Source organism: Ciconia boyciana, chromosome 23 (assembly GCF_034638445.1).
Source record: "Ciconia boyciana chromosome 23, ASM3463844v1, whole genome shotgun sequence".
Lineage (NCBI taxonomy): Eukaryota > Metazoa > Chordata > Aves > Ciconiiformes > Ciconiidae > Ciconia > Ciconia boyciana.
This window is the reverse complement of record NC_132956.1, coordinates 4,736,513-4,763,251: the sequence shown is the minus strand read 5'-3', so window position 1 is coordinate 4,763,251 and position 26,739 is coordinate 4,736,513. Positions and strand designations below refer to the sequence as shown.

The 26,739-nt window shown below is 42.8% G+C and overlaps 1 protein-coding gene across 2 annotated transcripts; it reads left to right on the top strand.

Annotated features, from left to right (window-relative positions):
• The first annotated feature begins 1,068 nt into the window (after positions 1-1,068).
• NUDT3 (nudix hydrolase 3) lies at positions 1,069-25,754 on the top strand. Of its 2 annotated transcripts, XM_072886292.1 has the most exons (6): positions 1,069-1,670; positions 1,791-1,904; positions 14,034-14,144; positions 22,117-22,161; positions 22,912-22,996; positions 23,989-25,754. In XM_072886292.1, exons 1-6 carry the CDS (start codon positions 1,572-1,574, stop codon positions 24,156-24,158), a joined length of 624 nt encoding a protein of 207 aa, XP_072742393.1. In that variant the 5' UTR covers positions 1,069-1,571; the 3' UTR covers positions 24,159-25,754. The 2 variants fall into 2 exon arrangements, with proteins under 2 accessions (XP_072742393.1, XP_072742394.1); XM_072886293.1 differs by lacking the exon at positions 1,791-1,904 and having other exon boundaries at positions 1,086-1,670.
• Positions 25,755-26,739: the final 985 nt, after the last annotated feature.

Below are 26,739 nucleotides of genomic sequence, written 5' to 3'. Positions count from 1 at the left end.
TAGTCTCCTAACCCACCAGCCTGGCCGGCCTGGGACGGGAGCTCTGGGCAGTGGAGAACGGATCCCATCCTCGTCCTCTTGAAGCTTTTCAGCATTCAGCTGCCTGAGCTGATGGACGGGGGTCTGAGAGGCGTGGCTGCTATCAGTGCCACTTTTCTGGCTGCTGCTTCCGCTGGGTGCTCTCTAGTGGGGTCCACACCTGACAAAGGAGCCTTTTTATTCTACCAATGTATGGAGTTGGAAGATGTTGAGGGCTTTTTGGCTTATCCTCCATTTTTGACTGTCTCCTTGTTGTGGAGCAGATGCCAGGCTGCTGAAGCCAAACCAGTGCTGGGCAAATACTGCTCAGAGAAGGACGTGACCCTTTGCCAGGGTTTTCCTCCTCGAGGAGCACACAAAATAGGGGCCGGGGAGCCCGTGGGGGGCTGTGGCGTACAGTGGCACCCCTCTACCTGCAGCAGCCACACAAATGAGCCAAGTCCTGGGTGTGGGTGTCTTTGCAGTGGGGTGATGCTGACCTTGGCCACTGCTGGGGTGCAATTCGGGGTCTTACAAGGTGCCCGGTGAAATCGTGCCCCTAAGCTGAAGCCTAAAAAGGCCCACGAAAGGCTCCGTGGGGGGAGCAAGGAACCTGTGCAATAGCGGGGGGCCCTGCAAGTGCCCCCCGTGAGGCAGCTCGGTGCTGGTGCCTCCCGGGCTGAGGCCACCCGGCTTGCAGAGGTCCCCCCCGCCCCCGCGGTGCAGAGCCCCTGCACCGCCGCCCCCCGCTTTGTTCCGCGGGGTACAATAGGACCCCCGCAACTGCGCTCCGCCACTGGCGTAAGCCGCCCCCCCGCCTTGCGCAAGATGGGCATTCTTCCCTCCCCAGCGTCTGCGCGCTTTGCGTAGAGCCGCTGTCAAAGCGGAGCCATGTGCGCGGCGGGCGCTGGGGGCTGGCGCTGCTCCGGCGCCTTTTGCGTAACTGCCAGGGCGCCCAGCACGCAGCCGCCCGGCGGCTTACGAACCGCCGCCTTATTCTCGAAGGCGGCCTTGCGCTGCGCAGCTGGCGCAGAGGGCTCGCGTCGAGGCGGAGGGAGGAGGCGGAGGCGTGGTGGCGCCGTCTGCGCGGGGGGGAGCGATTCTGGAAGCCGGGCTGCGCCGTCTGCGTGGCGGGCGCGCCGTGAAGCGGCAGGGGGCAGCCGCCGCCTCCCCCGCCCGGCGGTTCTACGCCGTTTGCGTAGCGTGCCCCAAGATGGCGTCGCGGTCGTCGTCGTCGGCGGTGGCCGGAGCGCTGGCAGCGGCGGCGGAGCGGCTGGAAGTGAAGGGCGGGATGAGGCGGGCGAAAGGCGGCAGCGCGTAGCGGGCGGCTCCCGGCCTGCGGGAGACAGAGCGAGACCGAGAAAGAGACTGTCGCGGGCAGGCGGCCCCCTCCGTACCCCCCCCCCCCGGTCCTTCCCCGCCCGCCCCTCGCGGGAGCCCCGGCGGGTCCTTCCCGGCGCCGCCACCCTGCCCGCCCCCGCCCTCTAGGCCGCGGGCTTCGCCGTCCTCCGGCCTGCCCCCCCCCCGCCCCGGCCGTCCCCTCGGAGCGGAGGATGATGAAGCTCAAGTCCAACCAGACGCGCACCTACGACGGGGACGGCTACAAGAAGCGGGCGGCCTGCCTGTGCTTCCGCAGCGAGAGCGAGGAGGAGGTGAGGGCCGGGGGGCCGCGGCCGGCCCCGGGGGCAGGGGTGGGGGCCGAGCCGGGTCCCGCCGGGGACCCCCGTGCAGCACGGGTGTGACTTGGTTGCAGGGGGATTTTTTTTTTCTAGGTGCCATTAAGCGTCGCTGGGAAAGTTGGTGTTTCTCCCCCGTCTTTATTTCTCTCCGCTAAAGATGAGAAAAATGCCCAGAATGAAATGCTGATGGGGTGGTGGAACAGTCTGGTAAGGAGTGTTGTGGCACGGGATGGGATTTGGCAGTTGAGTGGACCGACCACGCTGGCAGAACTTCAGTCCAGCACATCACATGAGATGGGAGAGGAAACCTGACCTTGGATTTATAAAAAGAAACTGGGATAAAAGGGGACTGATGGAGTGCCAGAAGTTGCTGTCCAGAGAGGCTTGGGAGGAAGTGGGAATTAAAGGTAGATTGGTTAGTTGAAGAACGGCCGTGTTGCTAAGTGGTTGTATTGTCCGTGAAGTTGAAAAGAGAAACTTTACTCAGACGTGCAATTTTTCACTATTCTTTTTTAATATCCTCTTAACGTGGGCTTGGGATATTCGGGACCAGCTAGGCTGCAGGTCTTTTTTTGCTTCTTCTGGAGTCAGACATACTTCAGTTCATTTACTGGTTCCTGAGTGGCTGTGCTAAAGTCTTTGTTCTCCTGATTATCATATTTGTAGCTACAGGAAATCGGAAGGGAATGCAGACAGTTCACTGGAGAAAAGTAAATTAGCATACCGTTCAGTTATTATTTAACATGGTGAAGGAGGCTTGACGAACCCTTTGTAGCTGTGCTGTCATGGTGAAGAGTGTCAACATTTCGAGCATAAACGGTCTGAAATGAAAACAATATGTTTTGGTGAAGCGTTCATCATAGCTGGTCCTTCCCACTGACTTTCAGGGAATTTATGATACTTTGAACTAACTATGAAGAAGAATGTAATCATATTGTGTAATGATACTGGGGCTAATCAGCATGGGTGGTTGAAGGCGTCCGAGTTTCCTGATGCAATTTTACACAATTTGTGAAGCAAGTGTGGCAATTCTTCGCAAGAGTTAGGTGCTTGACCATGTTGGATTACAGTATGGTTGAAGATAGAAATGTAATTTTAACGGCTACCTGATGCAGTCAGCTTTTGACTGGTTGTTAGTCTTCATTTGCAACGCCTCGATTTGCAGTGTCATACGGGCTCCAGCCTACCCCACGGCAGTGGTCTCTTACGTCTTCTGGCCAGTGGGAACTGGTGTCCAGAGCTCTTACGGTGTGGTGACACAAGGGTTTGTTAACATGGCAATTTCACAATACTGACCCGAGATGGTTGAAGAAGGAAAAGTAAACTTGTTCTAGAGGCATGCGAACTTGTGACAAATTTCTTTCAGTGTAGGTTAAGCTGGTTAGGTTTGTTTAAGGTTGAGCTTTAAAGCTGTTTTTATGTCAGAGTTGTGTCTGTGCTGTGGTTTGCAACAACTTTCAGAGGATTGAAAATCTTATTTAATTTAAACTGGTACAATTTCAGGCTTTACTTTCTAGGTAAGACCTAGAGCAGAACAATCTGTTTCCAGTTTCAAAGGCAGGAGTTGAGGTAGCTGTCTCCCTGGGCTAATTGTGCCTTGTCGTTTCCATGGGTCTGTTACGAAGGCTGCAGGTGAAGCTCTGGAACACTTCTGTTGTGTATCAGGGCAATAGAGGTTCTCACGTGAGCATCGTTTTCTCACTTGAGCTTTGGTCACTGTTAGTCTTTGGCCTTGTCTCTGGTCTCCCCAGTAAAATCAGGTGGTGTGTTGTACTGTTCTGTGACACATTCAGGAGCACTAGTTGCTTTGCAAATGATGCAGCATGGGATGTAGATTGATTTCCTCAAGTACGTGCATGCGTGTGCTTTTTGGTAAGTGAGCCATGGAAATAGCGAAGCAATGAATTACAGTTTTGTTTTATTTCAAATTGGCCTCCTGAGGACATTGCACAGCCTTTCAAACACCGTATTTATTTATGGTATCTATGTATTTAACGCAGAGGTGAAACTGCATCCTGTGTTCTCATCTATACACGTCTACTGCAATAGCCGGTCGTGAAGCGGGCTTTTTAAATAAACGCATTTAGGAAAGTTGTTATCAAGTCGCACCATACTACACCCATACCCACCAGAATGGACTCCTTTCACAGCTACTGCTCTTGATCTTAGCCAAAAGGCCTAGAAGCCATTTAAATTATGCTTGTGTCCATTATTGAAATGAGCAAGCAGCAAACCTTGATTTTTATTAATTTCTCTTTCTAGTTATTTCTTAGGTTAATTCTCATTTGTTGGCGTTTATTTAAACTTTACTTTGAGAGAAGTCTACTTGTCTAATCATATTGCTACTTGCACTTTTTCAATAACAAGAAGAGTGTTACCTGTATGCATTTAATTGTAGTTTAACGTGTCTGTGAGAGATTTCTTGTTTTTCTTTTTCTCTTGGAGAATAATACATTTTTTTGGTGCAACTGACATTTTATTATTGATTACTTCCATTTAAATGGAAATTGAGATCTATTTAAAAGGCCTCTCCAGGGAGGGGGGAAAAAAACCAGAACCAAAGTATGTTAGTTAAAGATCTATTAGAAGCTTACTGTTTAAAAAGAAAAGGGGGGAAAAAAAAAAAAAGCATGTTCTGGTAAATAATTTAAACTTACTGTATTAAAGTATTTTTTTCTAGGACTGGCTGTTCCTGATTACTGTTTCTTTTAAGTGCTGAAGAAATAGTAGATCTTAGCTCTCGCGTTTCTTCTTCATTTCCTGCTACGAATTTAAAAAAACAAGTTTTCTCCCTTTTTGAACCCCTAATTAGTTCCTGAATTAAACAATTTCGTCAATGAACAAGAAGAAATAAGAAAAGTTCTGTTTATGCTTACGGAGGAGGCAACTTTTTTCTTTTTAGGTGTTTACCTCCTAACTCTTCAGTTCGTTGATTTAATTTTCTTTAAAATCTTAGCAATCAACGGAGATTGCTAAAACAGCGTGTCTTCGGTTAGGCATTAAATTTGCAAATAAAGAGTCTTAATAATACTTACTTTGTTTCTTTTAGTTTTTAAGTGACTCATTTTTTCCTTATGCTGCTGGAGGTTGCACATTTTCTCTGTATTGCGTTTGGAAGCTACTACTTTTGGACATGAAAGAAGCTCTGGAACGTTTTTGGAAGACCAAACATTGGCTGAAAAGATGTCTTTGTTACATATTCCTTTAAAAGCAGTACAGGGAGAATTCATTTAAACATGAATCTCAGATGGAGCAAAAAGTACGTTTCTTAATTGGGCTGTGTAGGAAAAAACCTATATCTGTGTTGTTTCATAAACAGTAAGCCACCGCAGAGCGATGTCTCTTTGGGCGGGAGGGAGAACAGGGGAATCAACAGGATTAATTCAAAGAGAGTGTGAACAGACTTCAAAGGACCTTTTGGCAACCGAACGCCAGGACTCTGCTATTTTCATCTTTTCAAATGGAGTAAACTCCCTTGATATTTGCTGCTGCTGCAAAAGTGGGGAAGGAGAGTGTGCAGATCAAGAGATCCCAAGTCTTGTGTTATCTCTGAAATAGCTCATTTTATTGCTTGTGATGTCAGTGCCTCTCAATATTGCTATTATGGTGTTATTTTTAAATAACACAAGTATTTTTTGTGTAGACCAGCTGTTTCAATGAGGAAATGTTCCAGAAAATTTCTCTAATGTCTTACTATTACGAAGCAGATGGGAGCCTGCTCAATGGCAGCATCTCTGTGTTATATTTTCACAGAAATAAAAAGGAACCGTTTGGCTTTAAGTCCCACACTGGTGTAGCTACAGGTTTAAGCATGCCTGCATTGTATCTGTTGAAAGGACAAGCTGCTCATTAACAACTGGTATTTTTAAAGACTTTTTGAAGGAAATGCTTCGGAAAGAATAGGATCCAGGATTGGTCGTCTTTTCTTAATTGTGAATGAAGTCTAAATTGAGATGAGAAAACAGAACTTTCACACAGCGTCTGGTAAGCGCCCTGGCTCTGCAGCTCTATGAGCGCGCCAAGCCAGTACGGTCACCAAAAGCTACGTTTATGTAGCCCCACAGCAGCCTCGGTTGGGGGAAGTAATTTGAATGCAAACTAACCTTTTTCTTCTTGCTTCTCTTGGGTCAGTTTTAAACCAAGCTGTGATGTAATACAGCAGTTCTCAAATTTTAACTGTAGACTACGTTGATGATCACACAGTGTTCCTGGGCCATCCTTTGTGCGTTTGCTTCAATATAAAAATAATAATAGCTAAAAACACTTGGAGTACTTCACTGTTGGGTCATAAAGGGAGCCCAGCATCATATGATCATTGTACGTTCCATGGAATATAGCCTCAGAATCTCTGTTCCGAGGGCTTGCCTTGACTCTGTTCCCTTCAGCTACATAAAAAGCTTGTGGTTGAAACCAAATAAAGTTCTCCCTGTCTGTTGCTAACACATTACTACATCTCCAGTAGGATACAGGGCAGTTTAGAACTAGTTCTCTTGCTCGTGCTTCTCCTGTCCCTCTCCGCTATGCTTGTAGCTAGTCTTCTCTGAGAGCAAGAGTGTAAACCTCTGCAAAATGTAGCTTTTCATCTTAAAAAGTGTTTTCTAGCCTTTTCATAAAGGTAGCTTTCATAAATGGTTTTCCAAGCAATTCCATGGTCTCTTGTACTTTCCCAAACTACAAAAGAATGAAAATGAAAATTGTTAAATTTTCACTTAATTTACTGGAAGCTCTGTAAGCTGTTGTGAAACTGAAGAATTGAGTCTGTTTTGTTCTGCTGCAACTCGGGGAAAGTGATGAATATGGAAAGAGGAGAGAGCATACTCCACCCCGAGGTTTGCTGAGAAGGACCCAACAATGGTGGCCACTGTCCCTTCTCCTCTGCATAACACTGCTTGGAAATCCCTTCCGTCTCCGATTCATTTATTGCCTGACCAGAGGCTGTAGCTGTTTTTCCTACCTTTCCTCACTCGTTGTGTGCCGTCCCTCCCTTTTTTTTTTTTAAACTCATAATCAGTTCCCTGACTTGGTTCATCTCGGCACCCTTCAGACAAGCTACCGAAGCGTGGAGGCAGGTACAAGCGGTTGGGGGGTGTACCCAGCAGGGACTGCTGCCAAAAGACCTAATCTTTCCATGGATGGTCTCTCAAGGTCTGGAAAAACCACTCTTTCCCTTCTCAGTCAAAGGAAAATGATCAGGTGCTTGGATTTTATCATTGTTTTTTTGAAATAAGGAAAATTATCCTGGTTTGCATCTGTGATGGGGTCGCCCAGAAAAATTGGATAGAACAAAATTAAGAAACTCTCAATTCTACCTTATGAATAGTAAACATCAGTGTTCAGATGCTGTATATAATATCCAGCAACTGGGAAGCAGGTACTCGTTTTTTTTTAAACAGTAGTTCTTTTTCAGTCGAACTAGGAGACTGACTACACAGACTAGTCAAGGATCTTTCAAATTTTGTGCATATTTATATCGGAATTTTTGTCTCTCTAGCTGTCTTTGTTATGCAGTGGATAATGCACAGTGACTCTTTGTCCTCAGAAATTTCACGTTAACCTGTGAAATTCAGAGGGATACAATTACCTACTGGGTACTTTTTTTTTTTTTAAGATGCTTCAGATGGTTTGAATGTTATCTGCATTTGTATTGACTTGGGTGGTTACTTTTCCTTGTGTAAATAGCATATATTGATGTTAGGCATAGAATTAACTACTTATATTTGAAAAGCTTCTCCAGAGTTTTCATGGCTGTAGGGATTTTGCATGCTTTATTTTATGAATAGGACTTGTTAATCAAAACAGTAAGTGTATACATATGCAACTGCTGACATCCAGAGCCATTTAGTCTGTGTAAAAAGACCAAAATACTAAACTTCTTCCCTCCCCCCGCTTAGGAAAAAAAAGGCTGTTTAAAAGCTAGCCTTCCTTCTGGAAAAAGTCTGCCTGGACGAGTTGTGTTGTCTAAGTACTGGGTGGTCAGCGAACTGGTTTTGACAGGCAGAAGTAGGTTATCGGTTTCGGGGTCTTTCACGGGGAGCGCCTCCTTATCAGCCCTTCGCTTCTGAAACAAGCGGCTCCTGGTTCAGGCGTTTCGGCTGTTTTCTCTGTCCTGTCCCTGCTGTGAAAGGCATATTGCCGATAATTTTTGTGGTTATCTAAAACATAATTTTTATGGAGGGAGAGGACTCCAGATTGTGCTCTTCTCCGGTAAGAGTAAGCAGTCACTCTAAAGTCACAAGAAAACTGTAGTAGCAGTAATATGACCCTTGGTATTTTGAAGCCAGAGTAGCAGTGCAGTACGTGCTGATTTATTATCGTTATTCTAAGAAGTAACCAAAAACCAATGGGATTTTCTTTATTTTTTCCTCTATGGTTATAGTACCGTAGGTGCGATCCAAATGCTTGAAACGACTCGAACTTCTTCCAGTTCACCTCTTACTCCTGTTTCAAGACTGGTGCTTTACTTTGTCAAGTTCTGTAGCGCGAATAATTTCCCCTTCTAACTTTCTGTCATTAATTTCCTGCTTCCAGTTTCTAGGTACTGCTTTGTAGGTTAAATCGCATTATGCCATGGAGCAAGGTGCATGCACGAAAATAACACTTGTCTAAGGAAATGTATACTCCTGAGGAACAGTGAGGACATACTGTAATGGTCAGGAGATGGGGTTTTTTGTGGCTTGCTGTGGGGTTGTGTGTCTTCTTGTCTTAGCTCAAGACATTGCCATGTTTAACGCCGGCTGTAGCCTTGCTGACCACAGGCTGTACTTGTTGCTCCTAAGTGCTAACTTTGTAACGTGCCCTGAATAGCAAGAGCGTGGGGAAACCCTCCTGTAAGCCTTGGCGTGCGTGTTTAGACCATCCTGCATTAGTATTTTGGCAAAACGCGTGTTTTGTTGTAGTGTAATTGAGGCCGTGTTTCTGCCGGTTAAATTAGATTAATTTTTGCATGGCTTTGCTAACTACAGTGTCTGTTTTCCCCTCCTGCTCCTCTTGAGCTCAGTTTGTCAGTGTATGCTGTTCTTAGTGTTTAAAGGTGGTTTGATGTGGTTGAATTGAGATCCCAGTTTTGCCAGATATAAAAGCATTAAGTACAATAACAACAATATATTGGGATTGTGAGAACATTTGTTAACTTTGGGTAAAGCATAAAAAGTCTTTATTATGCTGGACACAGAACTGCACCGGCTACAATATCCTGCCTGGTCATAGGGCAAATCGGAGAGTCACTAGGACAGCTAAGCTCCAAACTCCTGAATACAGAGACTCTTATTAAATTGAAACTTTCAAACAGAGACAGCTTGTACAGGCGAAAATCATTGAAGTCAGCCATCTTCTCCACCAGTCTCACTACAGCGTGTTGTGAGACGTTATTTTCTTGCGGTCTATGTTCTGATAAATAATGCTGAAGCGTGAAATGCGTTTAAATGTGGGGAGGTTTGTGCTTTAGTCACTATGCAAAATACATGATTTTGTGTCTTAATACTGATAGAAACATGAAAGAAAATGCAGAGGCTGTTTCAGTAGCCAGTAGCTATAGATCGGCTTCTGGCAGCAGAATGTTGGTTGGGCCAAACCCCATGTATTTAACATTTTGTCTGCTGTTTCTTATTAAGTCTGCCAGCTTGATTGTCCTTAGGCTGGCGCGTGTGGGTAGGACTGTCTTTTCCTGGAAGCCTGGGAGGTTCACAGCTCATTTGCTATTAACGTTGTAGCCTAGCTTCTCATAACGCTGTAGACCTTTTCGTCTTTGCTGTAATGCTTCTATGGAGCCTCTTTCTAGGAATCGTGTTCCTGACAGTGTAGCTACTCTTGTTTTATTTGGGGGGGGGGGTGGTGGTGGTGTGGTTGTTTAAATCCACCATAGCATGAAAGAACCTGGGAATCCCTCAATCTCTGTTCTGTTAACTGAGAGTTAATTCTCTGCCTTATTTTGGTTGCCCAGTTTTTGCTTTGCAGAGCACCGTTATTTCGGGGTAGAGAGAAAAAGAAACAGAAAAAAATCCCTGATGTGAATACAACAGATTTGTATGTAATTAGCTTGTTTTCAGGTCAGCATTGTGTATCAGGGACTCCCAGATTTATCCTGGTGACAAACTCTTTTCCCCTTTTCCCATGGAGCTCCCAGCTCCGCGTGTGGCGGTCCAGGCAGCCTTAGATGTCTCGGCATGTTTCCTGTCTCCTCCGGGGGAAAGTTGGTAGGCAGCTCTAGACTTTTTTGGGTTGTTTTGTTTGTTCAATTGCATGCTGCTTTGAAGGTCGCTTACCATGAGGGCTACAACCTAGCACTGTTTAGGAGCCCCTGCTGTAGACTTCAAACTTTGCTTATTTTTCTAACCTCTCTCTTATTTCATTGATTGTGTGTGAGAACTACTTCAGGGCTGCCTTGTGCATTGCCAAAGAGCCTTGCGTTGCTCATTTCCCTGCTTTGAAATGACATAATTGTCTTTCAAATCCTGGAAAACAGAACTTGGCCATGTGATGTGATACCTGCAAATGGTTTTCCGAAAAGACCGCAAGACTTGGCTCTCAAATCTGCCCCCAAAATCCCTAGTAGGCCAAGAGTCTCAGTAGCCATCTTAAACACAGCTGCCTGGCAGGGATAGAATGGAAATGTCAACCTTCCTTTGTGTTTTGGCCTGATTAAAAAAAAATAAAATAGAGAAGTCATTTTTGGTATATTTGTTATGACTGTTTTGATTAAAATATGTTCTTTAGTATATATACAAATGAATGTTTTTATGTAATAAAGAAGTTAATGAACAAAAATTTAGGTGTCGAGGACATGGGAGCTACCAAGTGGTCCTTTAAAAAAAAAAACCTGTACTTGTTATTTTATAGAAATCAGTTATATTGGAAAATGTTCGGTCTAATTGAGCATTTTTCGTCATGCTGTGTTGTAAAATGAAGGTATAGTTGCCATCCTCTCTCTTGGCTTTTTGGTGTAAGTTAGCCTTATGCTATACCACATGTTTGTTCTGAAACTTAGAAAATAATTCTGACCCTGTTATGGCAGAAATACAAACTATTACCTCTCTCTTCTGCAACCTGCTCAGCCGGGATCTTTGCTTCCCCAGGTATTTTATGTTCACCCATCCAGCTATCGGGGGAAAAGGTTTGTGCTGCGGAACGTATTGCTTATCTCGGAAACAGCATTTGGGCTGTTCTGCCCAAATATTAATGGTTTTCAGAGAGAGGTTGTTTTTCAGCAGATCTCATTTTACTGGCTTTGGGGCAGTTTGTAAAGTATCTGAATGATGCTGCCTTGTGAAAATATGGATTTGGGTTATAACGACCTTTTTACTTGATCCTTTTGAATGGGTTGCATGTATTGGGACACAGGACTTTCTCAGATGTGTGGTTTTTTAAAACACAACAGTGTCTCGCCCTCATTTTGAATTAGGCCCCTTTGTCTTGGGAGAGCTCATTGGTAGCAATATCCTGTTTAAAGTTGTTTTAAAAGAATGACCTTGTAGGGCATGTTTCCTGCTCTCTCTTGATGGGATTTCCTTTTTATTAAACAGGAAATAGTCTGATTACATAAAAGTGTGAGAATGACAGGTTTTTCCTTCCCAGCGAGGGTTGTTCATGTTAATTCTATTCAGAAAACGCTCAACTGCCAGAGCAGCTGAAGTTAATTTACTTGGCCTAAAACTGTTGTTTACACCTAAAAGTTCCTACTAGTGTGTTGCTGAAGCATTGTCTTAGCAATGCGAAGTCCAGCAGGCTTTCCTGTAGAAGTCTTTGTACAGGGATTTTCTTAGCAGATACTTTTTCTCACAAGTGGAAGGTGGCAGGAGTTCAATGGCATGAAGTGTGCTGCGCTGAGCATTCAAAGATCTGTTTCTGCAGCTTTTTTTAACCTTTTTTTTTTTTTTTCCTTTGAGCTGGGACTCTGAATTGCACTTGGAAATGACAAAGATGATGCTTCCTTACCTGGCAAAAAAACGTATACTTGAAATGTCTGTTACTTTTCTTTTAACTTTGTCCTCAGAATCACCTGCTGACCTCAAGTTAGGAATTTCAGTCCAAGCTCTTCTATGTACAGTACTGGGTAATGAGTCAGGACAAAGTAAAAGTCCTGTAACGTAATAGGAAAAGGTACTGGGATAAGAGGCACAGGCCAGCGAGTGCGTTGTGTGCTGGCCCTGCAGTGGCCAAATATTGGCAAGCCAGCGGTGGTTGCTGGTGACGGCCTTGCAGTCCCAGCCCACGGTACCTGGCTGCCGTCCTGAGCCTTGAAGGCTCAGAGGATGAACGAAGTTTACATTCCCTATTTAGGCATGGTTTACTGATCGTGTTTTATATGGATTGGATGCTCGGGGGAAAGGAATTCTGTCTTCCTCCTGAAGAAGGCCAAACATCACGGGATGTTATATGTAAATGCTGTCGCTTTGCAACCTAAGCCACAAGACAGCTAAGGTAGTATAAGCATCTCCACTAGGAAACTGCAGAATTAAGGTAGCCCATTCAGCTTAATTAATTTCTAGTATGCATTGTAATTGCCTTAATTCAGTAGACAGATTGGGGAGTGCTCGGGGATTTAAATGGCGTTGTTTGATAAACGATGTTGCTTCATGTATTGCAGGATTGAGATGTGGGTTCTGACTGAAGCAGGAAGAGGAGGCTTTGAGATGTTACTATTGGTGGGATCCACAGAAAATTGCTGATTTAGAGGAGTGCTGACACTTGAGAACACCGAGTTTAGTTCCAGACTTAGGAAAGGTTAGACCAGCAGTTGCTAAAACATTTGTTGTGACCCCTCTTCAGTTTCTGCCTTAAGCTTTGGTACTCCTGGTTTGAGAGCCAGTGTTTGGACCCCTACAACTGATCCTTGTCTCCTCACCCCAACATGTTTTAGTCTGTTGGCCACCCTCTTTTCCCTGCACTGAGCAGACGTGGTCTGGGTGGCCCTGGAAAACAAAAAATTGCTTTGCAGGGTGGTCGGTTGGCAGACGAGAATTTTCAAAAGATAAAAGAACTGGGAAACCCTGGAAATCTGACACTTGTTTTTGTTTCAGAAGTTCAATTTTTAATTCTGTAGGTAGGTTTCCTCTTGATAATTAGTGCAAATCTTTTCATATCCTACTGGTAAATCAACATTTACACAGTAAAGCCTGGGATTTTAATGTCTCGCGCAGTTTAACTTTGAAATGTCTGATTGAAACTGTTACAGCTGGCCTGTAACCTAATTGGACTGGTATGTTGGAAAGTTTCTGGAGCAAGTCGCTTTGGCTCTAAGCTTTGTGCCAGTGAAATGATGAAGTATAGCATGATGACTCTAATGAACAAGCTTTGTTTAGAGAGCTGAAAAACAGTATTAGTTTTTAGTTTCCATCTCTGCTGATGGATGTATTGCAAGTAGGTTTAATAAGCACAGTGTCTTGGTATTCTTTGGGAAAATTTTTAGCCAGTTGAGCTTATTAGTTAGCTTTTTGTTTCCAGAAGATGGCAAAACAAAAACTGAACTTGTACCAGAACAGAATTACACTGGAATAAAATGTGTTTCAAGAAAAACTGCCACAAAGCATGCTTATGAAAGATTACTCCCGTGAAAATGGATAAACGTGGTTGAACCATTTTCCTCATTAAAAAAGTTTGTCCTTCTATGCAGCCTTTTCCTAGGGTTTTTAAGTGGTTTAATGTAGGCTTATATTTTGCTTATGTCTCACTGAACAACTTTATCTAAACCAAAAGTAACCAAGTGCTGACTCCAGGGCTGAACTCTTTGGTGCCTGCTGCATAAGAAGAGGCAGACAGGGAAGTTGAAAATCTTTAAAACAATTGCACATAAGTACTGTAATGGGCAGTTACCCTACTTGTATATGTCATTAGTGTAACTGCAGAGGCAGACAAGGCCAAAGGTACCGATAAAGTTAAATCAAGCTACTTCTGCAAAGAGTGAAGGTGCTGAGCAGCTTCTGTGCCATATGATGTTGTTGCATGACACGTATCCCAAGCTGTCAAGACTACGTCGTGACTTTGAGTACAGCAGTGAACTCTTACAGTGTAAGTATTGTGATGCTGTATCAAATAGCAAATCGTTGTTTTGGTATGCAGAAGCATAATTTATTCTGCGACACGTCGGAGCGGTGAGAAGGTAATGGCTGAAATAATTTGCAGTGTTGGAGTGCCTTGGTGTCACTGATAATGTAGTTTGCACAGCTATCTGAAAGGGGCTAAGGAAATTGTCTTGGAAAAAAGTGGAGTATTTTCAAGGATTTGCATTGGATTGGTCGTGTTTGGAGGTGTGAGAAATGCAAAGACAACTTCTCTTCAGCTGGGCTCTGAAAAGGAGCGTTGCCTTGAGTTTATACATCAGCTGTGCTCTGCTCTCTGCAGGTGCTGCTGGTTAGCAGTAGTCGTCATCCTGATCGATGGATTGTCCCTGGGGGTGGCATGGAGCCCGAAGAGGAGCCCAACGTGGCCGCTGTGCGAGAAGTCTGTGAAGAGGTGAGTGTTTGACAAGAATGGGAGCTCCTGGAGCTTCGCTGCTGATTGTCAGCCAAGGCTTTGTGAGTTTGTTTTCATCACTCTTGCTTGTTTTCCTTAAGGTGAAGAGGAATATAGGGTCATGGGTGATATCCCCATCACACGTGGGAGGGAAACAGGAGTCCTGAATAAAGATAGCATAGGAATGTAATTAAGGCTCTCACTCAGAATGAACTTTTCCTCGCCTGATACCTTTAACTGAAAATAGAGAAAATTAAGCTATAGTAATTTCAATACATACGATGATACTCTCTTTTTTGTTTTCTCTGTATGAAGAACAGTTTCTTAAGAGAACTTAAAAAATGAGCTGTGCTTTTGTGGAGCTATCTAATACTTGGGTAGAAGGTACAAATAAGACCTTCTGAGCTACTAAAGACACTCCAAATATGGGGACCTCAGTATGTTTTGGTCTAGTACATATTTTGAGTTTTATGTGAATAAGAGAAATTGAGAGACTTTTAAACAACAATTCCTAATGTGTTCATGTTTTTGTTGGTGGTTTGTTTTTTTTTTTCCCACTTGAAGCTATTTCAGAAAGGAGATCAAACACAGATTGATGATCTGTATGGAGAAGGCATATTTTTCTCTTAAAGCTGGAAGAACAATTTTATTCTTCATAAAGAATTTAAAGACAGCAAATGGCAGTTGACTACATCGTATGTAAAAGATGCCTTTAGAATTCACTTCTGAATATTATCAAATTGGAGAGATGCTTGGATTCAGAAACGATTAAATGATTATATATGGATGACCAAGTAGGTTCACAGTTATATAAGGCAGGATTAAAAATGCTTTCAAGAGGGTTATAAATCTTTGTGCTGCAGAACAGAAATCAAGAGCTAATTGATGGGACTTGGGAGGAAGCTTCTCCGGTAGTTGCTTTATTTAATTGTCTGGTATATGAAGGTTTTTCTCCGAAGTATTTGGAAGTACCTGCTACTGTCTAACAAAATGCTGAATATTTGGGCCTTTGGACTAATCTAATGTGGCAGTTCCCGAGTTGTGTGTTTCTCTTTGGATGTTTTTATAATCTAGCAATTTATCAGAAACATATGAAAGATTATACAGTCAAAGTTTATATTTTCAAGTGTCTTTAGGTCCCTCTATTACTGGGGATTGCTGCTTGCAAATTTTGTTTCCAGCTTGTAGTACAGCTCCTGCTTTTTTAGTAACTCGGCAATCTTTCAAACGCATTCCAAGCCAAAGTGAGCTTAACCAGAACAATAGAAATATTTCTAGCTGCAGACTCCTGCTTTACAACCCAATAGTTATTAATAATTATTTGATACAGAAGTCAAGGGTTCATTCAGGAGATGCATGACTTCGCCTTTCAAATCCTTAAAATAAATCTGTATCGACCCTCCCTTCCTCGGGCAGCGCAGCGCCTTGGAAGAGTTGCTCTCTTTCCGTGACAGCTCGGTGGCTGAAAGGGAGCCTTGGCATGGGCTCAGTCTGCAGTGAAGAAACTGGTTTGGGCTGGCTGAGATAATCCCCTCTCGCTCAGCTGGTGTTCCCTCGCTCACGTGGACCGGTGCCGAATGAGAATGTAATTCAAACTGTGGCAGCCTGGCAGGGTTGAGTCATTCCCAGCGAAGCACCTATCTGCTTGAATGCCGCTCGACAAACAGTAAACATCAAGAGCTCCAAAAGCAGCAGGATTACCCCAGCAGCTAACCTCCACGACACCTAGTAGTGTGTGATGTGAATGCAGGGTGGGAATCTGAAATGGAGCTATCAGATGCTGTTACGATAAAGGCTTTCCTGCGAGCCGTCTGCAGAAGAGCAGTCTGTGATGTGTATACAATTACTTGAGCGCTTCTGCAGCTAATGATGAGGCTAGCTGACACGGGTGGGAAACGCAGGCGAGCTTTTAGGTGTGCAAGGCCTTCCTCAAATAGGTTTGTGTTCCAGTACGCTGCTTACGATCCTCAGACAAAATTATAACGTACATCAACTGTCTTAAGCTCAGGGAGCTGTTTACTGTAAAATGTTGCTGGGGAATGTGCGTGCGGGAGGGGAATGTTTGTTATATTACAGCTGTAACGCTGTAAAGGACTTGTGCACCCAAGTTTCCCAGCTTGTGCTGTTGATTTGGCAGAGGAGGTGTTTTAGGAGACTGCTGGGCAACTGGTGTGCGTGCTAGCTGGTAATCCTTCTTCATCCTTTCATGTGAAACTAGGCTTTTTCAGGTAGGTTGTAGCTGAGGCTGATATCTGAGTAGGTTTGATGTCTTTGCTCCTCTCCTGGGACAGGCAGGTCTGTCACTCGCAAGGAAACGAGAGGTTAGCTGAACAGGTAGAGTCAGCTGCTTGCGTTGGGAGAGGAAAAATCCAGTTTCCTCTGCGTCGATGAACACAAAGTAATTTTTATCCTAAAAGAAGGTGGTTTGCGTGCTGGTCAAAGTTATGGAAGAAATTTGTGGACTTTCTTTTGCTGACTTTGGTATGCCTTTTTCATTTTAATGAGAGACAGTTGGAAGAGCTGGAAGGACTCATTACCCTTTCAGTTGCTTGTGGTCTTTGAAGATGACAATAGGCTGGTTTTTCTCAATTCATTCTTTTTTGCATGGTATGCATTTTCTTTTGAAAATACGCTTCCCTAAACTAAGATTTTTAACTTCTGCAGTCACTGTTTTAATTTTACCGCATATGTGTTTGAGTTTATCCATGTTATTGCTGGAATAATTGCCATATAAAGAAATCTAACTTTTCCCTCTTTCTGATTTTCAAAATTTTAGAAGACTCTTCTGAAAATGACATGTCAATTCTGAGTGAAACCTGTGATCCCTCTGTTCCAGTTTGAGTTAGAAGTCCTTGTCCTAGTTTGACATAGTCGTTATCTATATTAATCTGTAGCAGCAGAAGTATTAAAGTAGACAGGTACCAACACTTGTCATGCTTAATGTTGTCTGCATAAAATTTGAAGTGCCTTGAGTTCTTGGGCATTGTTTTTAGGCAAAGTAGCAGTAGACAAGCACGCTAGCTCTGAATGAGAGCAGCCTTTTCAGAATAAAACTACTTATTTCTGACAGATTGTTGAAAATGATGTAGTCAGTCTTAAACAGCTGTAAACTCCAGGTACGTTCTAAGGTTCACCTTCTAGAAAAATGATGTGCCCTTTTAAAGCAGTCATTAGCGCCAAGGTAGTGTATTTTTTGCTTCTTCATTCTTGGATTTTTTTGCTGTTGCATTCTCTCCCCAAAATTAATTTTGTGCTAGGGATAAGGGTTTTTTTATAGGTGTGAGCAACTGGTGAAGAACATGTTTTAGAAATAGATGCCTTAAATTAAACTTATTATAGAGTGACTTTGAAAAAAGCCTCCACACTCATCTGTTAAACCCAAAGGCATTTCATTTTGCACTTACAGCATCTTTCACATCCTGACCTTTAAATACTTAGTAAATGTCAAGTTCTGTAAAATTACGGGAGTGTTAGTCATGCTTTCTTCATGGGAATCAAAAGCCACATAAGTTGTGCTTGATCTGTGATCAAACAGGCAATTGATGCCAATATAAAAAATACTCCATTGTGATAGTACTTTGATCTGGTTGCTAGACCTGTTTTTTTTTTCTTTTCTCCTCTTAAACATGTTATTTATAAATAATCCTTTCTGTTTCATGTATTTTGTTAGTGATTTGGAATATGAATATTGATATATTTTAGTGCTAAAATAAGATGACTTTTTTTTTTTTGAATACTGCAAGGACCATGGATAAATGACTGAGATGATGGCGTTGAAGTCTTCCTAGATTTAGTAATATTCAGTGCAAATAGGGGACGAAGTTCACTACTCTCTGTTACCCTGTGTACTCAAACTTCATAAAAATGAGTGCAACGTCTTAACGTTCTTTGCTCTGTCATGGTATTTCATTTCTGTTTCACAAATGTAAAAACATATATTGGTTGTAATGCAGTAAAGAATGAGATGAATAAGTATCACTCTCTCTGAGACACAGTAGAGACAGCAAGAAAATTTGCCTAGCAGGTCTGTAATTGGTGTCTTTAGAACTTGTCTAAGCTAGCAGTCTTTATGGGTGTGATTTACTACCTTCAGTACTTGCAAGTATTAGAGCAAAGAGTTGGGTGTTTTACCACAGTCCTCTTGCCCAGCAGTAATCTGTAGTAGATGCAGGCTTTGAGCCTAATAGAGCAAAGTAAAATAGCTGAAATTCCAACCCACATTTTCCTTAGCTCAGATGGAAGGAAATAAAAGCTGTCCCTAGGAACAGATGGTGTTGCTGCAGGCTGCTTTTTGCATCTGACCCGAACTTATTTTCAGCTTTGAAACCTGAACCTGCTGTTCTTGGATGTCTTCAGTAATTTTTCTTTATTAAAACAAGTTGTTCCATGAGCAGTAGAACTAGTAAAGCTTCATTTCCTCCAGATTTTTGTTCCTTGTCCTGAACGCCCAGCCCACCCCTCTGGGCTTGCGGCAGCGGTTTGAAGTCGTGTGCTGTTTTGGGGCAGCTGGCTGTTGCTGTGACATTGATGCACTCTTGCTAGATCTATCTTTTCCTCCGGTGAGGACTACCTCAGACATTGAAAACTGATTTGGATCTGCAGAGCAGTGAAAAAGCAGCTCATTTTGCAAGCTCTGTCTGTCCTCTTTTATAGCCGAGTGTGCCTCTTCCTGGGGAATGCTGGCGTTTGATTGATCTGCTTTATTTTCACACCTGCAGATGGAACAGTTGGTGCTGGTGCTCTCCTACCCCTTGTTGATAGGTTTAATAGCGTCCTCCTAGGACATGCGTGTATTCTGAGGATTGCAGCACTTCTAATGCTTGGTGGGGGAACATGTGCCGAAATAAATTGTGCTGTCTCTGCCAGACACTGACTGTTGTGGCCCATGAGGGCGGAGGATTCTCAGTCCACTTACTACTGAGGAGAAAATTCCTGAGTCATCTGGTACAAATTAAGATTTAGATCCAGCTTCAATCCTGGATGAGACTGTGACTGTGCTTTTAACTTTCCAAGAAAATGCTCATTGTCCTCCAGCGAAGATGAGTCGGGAGGGTGCTGAGGGGTTGGCCCATAGCAAAGCAAGAGGTATGGAGCTTGCCCAGAGAGGAGCCTGGCAGTTTTGTTGCTCGTTATCTAGCTTGTCTTATTAGTGGGAACAGCTATAGATTATTTTCTTGGGTGTCTTGAGCGACTTTTATGTTAGAAACTTGTGTGAGACCGTGAATTCCACTTCCACGTTTGTTTGTTCCATTACATGAAGTACGTGATTGTGCAGAGACTATGACTTTCCTATTTGTGTGTGAATTAAGTGCTTTATCAAAAATAGGTGTATAAGAATCCAGTCGGTCTGTGTTAGATGCCCTATATGTTGTCTTTAAAATCCACTATACCAGTAAAGCAGGATGGGAGCGCCATTGGTCTCCAGGATGTAATGGTTGATGTGCTTTGCAATCTTTGGTAAGGACTCTCTGTATAAAATCAGCCCAATATTTGTTTGAATCAAACCATTAATTTATGTCCCCATTTACTACTACATGTGGTAAATTCATACGTGAAGAAAACCTTAGCACTTTTTTGAGTTGTCTAATGATAATTCAACATGATTTTCCTACAGCGTGTGTTTGTCTTGGCATCACTTTTTGTGCCTTTTTGGGTGAATAAGTCTAGGCAGAATGGAGAAGGATGATCTTAGTTTGCAGGCAGAGCGTTATTTCCATCGCCTCTCTGTTTAAGCAGAACAGAAAGGCGGGCTCCTCATCTGCCTGTATTATTTCAAGCACAGTGTTGGAGCTGGGGATAAACTGCTTGGGAGGCTGGTTGTGCAGTATTCATGCTTAGTTTCCAGGCTGGCTAGTTGCCTGGAGATAAATTTGTTTCTAGTCAGGCTTGAGAGTTCGCTAAACCATCACAACAACATCCCTGGCTTTTGATTCAGGGCCTCTGCAGGTGAGTAAGGAGAGCAGAAACTCAATCGCCTTCTCCAGGAAGAAGTTAAGAAAATTGTCTTAAGGCAGTTATTTACCTGAAACACTTGATTACGCTTCACCTTTTAATATATTTATGATGTATGTAGTGAAGGTGGAAGCCTTGTGTTGCTCTCTGTGTTATTGCTCACTGATTGATATGGTTGCTTATCTAAAAAATAAAAGCCCACCGTTTGAGGCTGCTGAAGTTCTTTGAATGAAATTCATTTGAAGTATTTGCCTTCCAGTACACTTCTGAGAGCGATTAGTCCAGGTTAGCAGCAACAGTTTTGCAGATGAGGTAAAATCACTCATCCGCAAAGGTCAAAACCAGTTATCTGTCCTAGCCATGCTGGTGTGCGCATACACGCGTACATTGACCTTCATGGAATTGCTATTTGACTCCAGAAATAGCCTTGTGGTTAATAGTCAGTGGTCCACCTATGGCTGAGCAGAATGTCAGAAATACTGATGAGACAATAAATTTTGCATCCAAAAACAACATAAAAGATTCCGTTGAAAAGCTCCTTCCTAGAAGTAGAGGTCAGGGAGCATGTTACAGAAAGAATTATAGATTTCTGTGAATGCTTGTAGTAGGGGGAGCTACAAATCCTTTTCTCTTGGGGCAGTTTGACCATCAGCTGCTGTTAGAAGCAATAGTGAGGTGTGCTCTGGCTGTGTTTGGTATCTGTGTGTGTTCATTTAGTAGGCGGGGAACTTAACTAGAAAAATCTTTTAATTAGTAAAAGTTCTTTCTTTTTAAAAGCATATGACTGCATAGCAACTGGTTAGTAGCTGAACAAGCGGGAAACAGTGTACCTCAGCTGCTCAGGACAGAGAATTTGTCGTATCGTTAAATATTTAGTTGTCCTCACCCAAACATCTCTTCCTTTTTTAAAAAAAAAAAAAGCCTGCCATAATCAGATCTATATATCTTGTCTGCAAGAGCAGAGGCACTATATTCCTGAACCGTTAAGGAAGTGTTCCAGCTGCCAGAGATGGCAGCCGAATTTACCTTCCAGACGTGGCTGGGTTGTATGCCAGATTGTGTGTGTTGTTTCAGACCAATTAAGTCATGGAGCAAAATCTCATCATGTCTGTAGCACTTGAGTACCAAGCATTTACAGGCGTAAAAAGAAGGGAATGTAAATTATTGGGAGGGGGGGGGGGAAGGAGGGGGGCCTGGGGGCAGGAGAGTGGGGTGGCATTTTGTATTCATGCGTGATGCAAGCCCCAGAGAGCAGAGGCGAGAAACAGTGCTTTGAGAAAGTGACTGAGCCACAGCGGTGAGTGGATGTATAAAAAGTGACAGCAAATGAGATGAAGTGGGTAGATCCTCAGTAGTATTCAAACGGAAGACAAAACTGTTGCTTAGATCTTCCCTTGATTTGTGTCTGTGCTTGATTCAGAAATCTTCTTTCAATGCGCATCTGCGTTTTGTGTTAAATCAAAAATAGTCTTGTTCCTGTTGCGGAGGCCACATTACAACATTGAAAGTATTTTATGTTTATATTAGCTTGCTTCAAATGTATGCAGGACATCCCTGAAGTATCTGGTAGGTGTCATGTTGCTTTGATGGTGTAAGTGGATGTCTTATACATACTTTAAAGTTATTTTCTTAAACGATAATTTTAAAGAGGTAAAACTGCTAAACCGCAAAGCAAATTTTATCCATGCGTAGACTATAATAACCCTTAGAGGAGATTCTGGTCATTCAGGGTATATTGGTATGCAATTAGTAACTCATCAAATAATTTTTTTTTTTCCTCCAGATTGAATCCAAAATGGTTTGAATACAGGAAAAGAAGAAACAATTCCTGGGAATGCATGCATGCTTAGAGCTCATGATACATTTGTGTCATTTATCTTGTGACCATCTTGTTTTCAGATTAACAGAATTTTACAACATTTGCTTCCTGTTCTGAAGGATCTGCTCCTGCACGACAAATAAGGAAATACGTACCGACCTGTTGTTAAAGCATGTTTTTTTCTCTTTGAACTTTTCGTAGGCTGGAGTGAAAGGGACGCTAGGAAGATTAGTGGGAATTTTTGAGGTAAGTTTCAAGACATTGAGGCTGTGAAATTTTGATGCGAAAAATTGCCTTGGAGTAAAAATAACTTTCTCGTTTGTTCTGAAGTAAAATAGATAACTTGTTTGAAGGAAAACTTAAAACTCCTCATTTAAATAAAAATGCATGCTGATCCTTTCAGTGATATTGATCATCTGCGGTTGGCACTTCAGTTGAAACCGTGAGTGATAAGCCAGTGTAACAGGGAATATTCTCAGTGCTTTCATACCTTTCTTGCTGCCAAAAAATGCCACCCACCAGCTGGGGAGCAGTGCCTCTCCTTTGTTCTTTAGCACCTGCCAGCACCCCTTGCCAAACTGGCCTCTGCAACGTGGTGAAGCGTGTGTGCTCCTATTAGGAGTGTGGTAGCACCTGATGAGTACTAGTGAGATGCATAGTCAGCAGGGACCAGGCACAGCTCTCTTTACAGTTGTGTTTTCACTATTTCAGAGTTTGTGAAATAGATAAAAATCTTTCCAGTGTTTTTTTTCTTTTTAATACTGCCTTACGGATTAGGAAACCAGACTTTTTGGCTCCAATCCCTATTAATACTTTCAGACCTCTCATTTAAAACACAATTTTTAATAGCTAAGAACGAGCTATAATGTGAGGGAAATGGCACATAAGGTACCGCGGCATCGTAGTGAGGCAGCATGCAACTTGTAGTCGCCACGCGCCCACCTGCCTTTTCTCCCTTGATAGCTTTGTTGTTATGCTGTTCCCCTTGCCTTCTAGAATCGGGACAGGAAACACAGGACATATGTTTACGTACTTATCGTCACAGAAGTGTTGGAAGACTGGGAGGACTCTGTCAATATTGGTAAGCTCTTTGCGCTCGCTAGCATTAACTGGTTTGATGCAGACAAAACGCGTCAGCTTAGCATCCCTCTGGGAGCTGGAATCCTTGTGACAGCGGTCTAGAAAAGTTGCAATGGTGTGTCCTTTGGTGGCTTGGGGAAAAAAAATGTGGTCAAATTGATGCTTTTGTAACCTCTGTGGCCCAAGAGAAGTTAATTCAGCTGTACAGCTGCCTCTACGGAAATTTTGTATTTAATTCTTGCACTTCAAGATACTATGCAAAGAGCATGAAGAACTGTCCTTTCTAAGACAAGAAGAATATGTATGTGGGCAGTGTGGATTAATCATTACCCATTCTCTTTTGAAATCTTTGAGTTTAAATTGGGTTCCTAAATGAAAATGAACCTGTTGTTCCACACAAGGTTTGTCGATAGCACTGTAGCACCTGTAACTTACAGAATCATCTAGGTTGGAAAAGACCTTTAAGATTATCGAGTCCAGCCGTAAACCTGACTTTCCTCAGGCTGTGTACGGAAGAGGTTTTATGGAAAGAGTACAAAATGAGTGCTATCGAGTAAAACTGAGTTCACTTCCAAATTGATGGAAATTGGGTGGTGATTGGTGTGTGTCTTTGTGGATTGTCTTCAAATGAGTATCTGACTTGAATAGAAATTGCAGAAATAGCAAAATAAATGTGGGGTTTTTTTGAATGTGAATTTTTTGAAATGCAAGACCGGTTTGATTGGTTAGTAGGTGTACTGCCCTAAACAGATACTTGTCATGGGGATAGAGGAGCCTGCGATGTGGTGTTTGGAGTAGGTGGCCCTCGACATCAGAGAATACTAAGAGAAAATTTCCCACTGTCTTTTGAACTGATGCTTTGCTACACAGTGAAATTATTCTTGCAGCATTAGTGCATGTGATAATGATTGAAAGCTAATCAACAGCAAAGTTTAAGCATAGAAAGGATGACATCGTTTTGTTGCATCTACTGATTTTTCTTTCTGCCCACAGGAAGGAAAAGGGAATGGTTTAAGATAGAAGATGCCATAAAAGTTCTGCAGTATCATAAACCAGTGCAGGCCTCATATTTTGAAACCTTGAGGCAAGGTTGTTTGGCAAACAACGGCACTCCTGTCATGACCACGACGTACTCTGAGAGCTCCATGTCTGACATCAGATGACTGAAGACGTACCTATGAGAGAAATTTTGAAAAATAGACTGAAACATGGATTTCCCTCCCCCCTCCCCTTTTTCACATGCCTCCTCTATCAAACAAGGCATGGGCAGCAGCCTGTGGCAGAGCAAGTGTTGAGAGTGCTGCAATTTAGTGCAAGGTGGGATTTTTTTTGTTGGCTTTTTTGCTTTTTTTGGATATGTATTTTGTAAAATACATTTTGTGCATGAAGTGCCCCTTTCCCGTTACACCTCTTCCATGGCCTGGCGAGCAAGGCTGCCGGTTTCGCCTCTGCCTTGTGTTCTGAAGTGTCCCGTTTGTGTCATCCCAGCCATAGCCACTTTTTTTTTTTTTTTTTTTTAATTAAAAGACTTCAAATGTGAGATCAGCTCTTTAAGTCTTAGTCTGTACTGTAAGGTGCTGTTCAGGCCTGTGTGGTGGTCACTTTCAGCGCTTATGTATAAACTTTTTTTTAGATGGAGAATCTAACATTTTAATTTTGCGGGAATTTTTTTAATCCTGGTCTGCTTCTGAAAAGAAGGGTTCATAATTAATCTGTTTGCCTTTTGTTCTGTTTTTTAAAAATACACATTCTGTGACAGTGCTAGTGGCTGGGCCAGTTTACTCCCCATTCAGTATCTCCCGATTTAGTGCAGTGACACTTGAAGTTGAGGGCAGAGTTTTGATCACCTGCAGACATCCCTGCTGCTCCGTTGCTTCTCCTACAGCTTCCGCCAATGTTTCTGCATTTACATCAAAATGAAACAAAAAGGAGTTGGTCTTTTAACACTTGGCCAAAAATAAATAGCCTCAGAAACGCTACGATAGAAACTGAAATTCATTGTCTGTGGTAGGAATCAGGGATTCAGAGTGGGGTCAAAGTCTGACAAACTGGAGCGTCAATCACCAATGCTGTTCTGCTGATCCTGCTGCGTTCTGCTGATGTCTCTTCTTGTCCACATGCCTTATACCGTGCTGAACTGGATACTTGTAATTTGTGCTAAAGCATCGGATTGTACTTACTGAGTGTTACTGCACAAACCCTCGGTTGGATAACCACGCGTGTCCCTGAAAAGAAGTCCTGGGGGAAAAATTCAGGTGTTCAGTCTCTTGTCCTGTGGTTCTGCAGCACTTGCAATTGCACCATGGAGCATGCTCAAAATGTTTAACTCTCCCTCTGTGAAAGGTACAGCTGACTCCCGAGCAGAATTGCTAGTTGGAGAAGTACACCCTTCAATAGGATAGTTCCCCTGATGCATTGGCACACTTCACATTATTTTTTGTTGTTGTTTTTATCGATGTAAGTTTCATGCTGTCTTGATTTGCCAACAGTGTTGTCTAGTTGGGAAATAAAATGGGAAGGGTTGGGGCTGGGGGGTGGGTTGGGACAGGTACAAGTTTTGGGAGGGGCATTAATTAATCCCTGGCTTGGGACAAGAAGTAGTTGCTGAATTCAGTAACTTCTCCTTTGTCAGAGCATAGCCAAGATGTGAAATTAAATCTGCAGTACTCTTTTTTTTTTTTTTTTTTTTTCCTTTCCCTTCCCTCCCCCCCCGCCTTTATTTAACAAAAAATATTCTAATAAATACTCACTGTTCCAGAGTTTTCTCTCTTCCCGGGAAGCGCTTACAATATGAAAATCTGATCGAAATATCCATGGAGCCTGGGACAAGGGGCAATGGTATCCTTGCTGGTTTGGCAAGAAGCTGTTCATTTTAAGATCCTATTCTGTTCCTTTACTTGTTCTCCTTGCTTTCATCAGTGTGGAGTAGCAAGGCCAAAAGCAGTGCCAGTGATTGCTAACATGAAAAACCACGCATAAGAAAAAGCTGAGAGGCATTATTCAAGAAGTAGCTTGAAACCGAGCATCTGGAATTGAGCCTAAATTACACCAGTTCAGTTCACTTCAACTTAGAGACGAATGTACAATACTTTCTTACTCTGTGCTGATCGGCCTGAACCAAACTCTCAAAAGGGCTTGAATATTGTATCTGGAAGTGTACAAGAAATTCAGACAGTCCGCAGTTACCGAGCCGTGAGTGGCACCTAACACAGCCATCTACTGCCTTCAACTGAGTTTGTCTTTACTGTACAGATTAGTATGTTGAAAATGCTTTGCAACAAAACAGCTGGTACTCCTGAAAGAGTAACTGCAGTTTTAATATCGACGGCATGCACACTTTTGTTTTTAAACTAAAAATGTTTTTACAGGGCTGTTAAACTGACAGTTTAGGGTAGAATATTGTTAATGACTTGCTAATGGCTTATCTGTTTGGGTCAGAAAAATAAATTGTGCCAAGAAAGTGTTTTAATGTGGCATGAATTGATGCTGTTAATATAGTAACATCGAGTGGCCAATATTATGCCGCCTTAACTGGAAATAGCTCCTGGGGTAGAAATAGCCTTTATTCAACAGATGCAGATTTCAAAACAGGCCTTAGTCCTGCGCTACCTGAATCTCTCCCTGCACCACACGAATTCCCGTCTTCCTCAGCATCTGAGGTTCTTCTCTACTAACTGGTATAGCTGCGTGCCTAGCAGTTTAAGTGGTTTTATCCAAAATGATGTTAAATTGGTTCGGGACCGA

Coding starts and splice junctions, on each gene's coding strand:
- NUDT3 (XM_072886292.1), top strand. CDS start 1,572: ATGATGAAGCTCAAGTCCAACCAGACGCGCACCTACGACGGGGACGGC. Junction 14,145..22,116: donor TGCGAGAAGTCTGTGAAGAG/GTGAGTGTTTGA, acceptor AACTTTTCGTAG/GCTGGAGTGAAAGGGACGCT. Junction 22,162..22,911: donor GATTAGTGGGAATTTTTGAG/GTAAGTTTCAAG, acceptor CTTGCCTTCTAG/AATCGGGACAGGAAACACAG.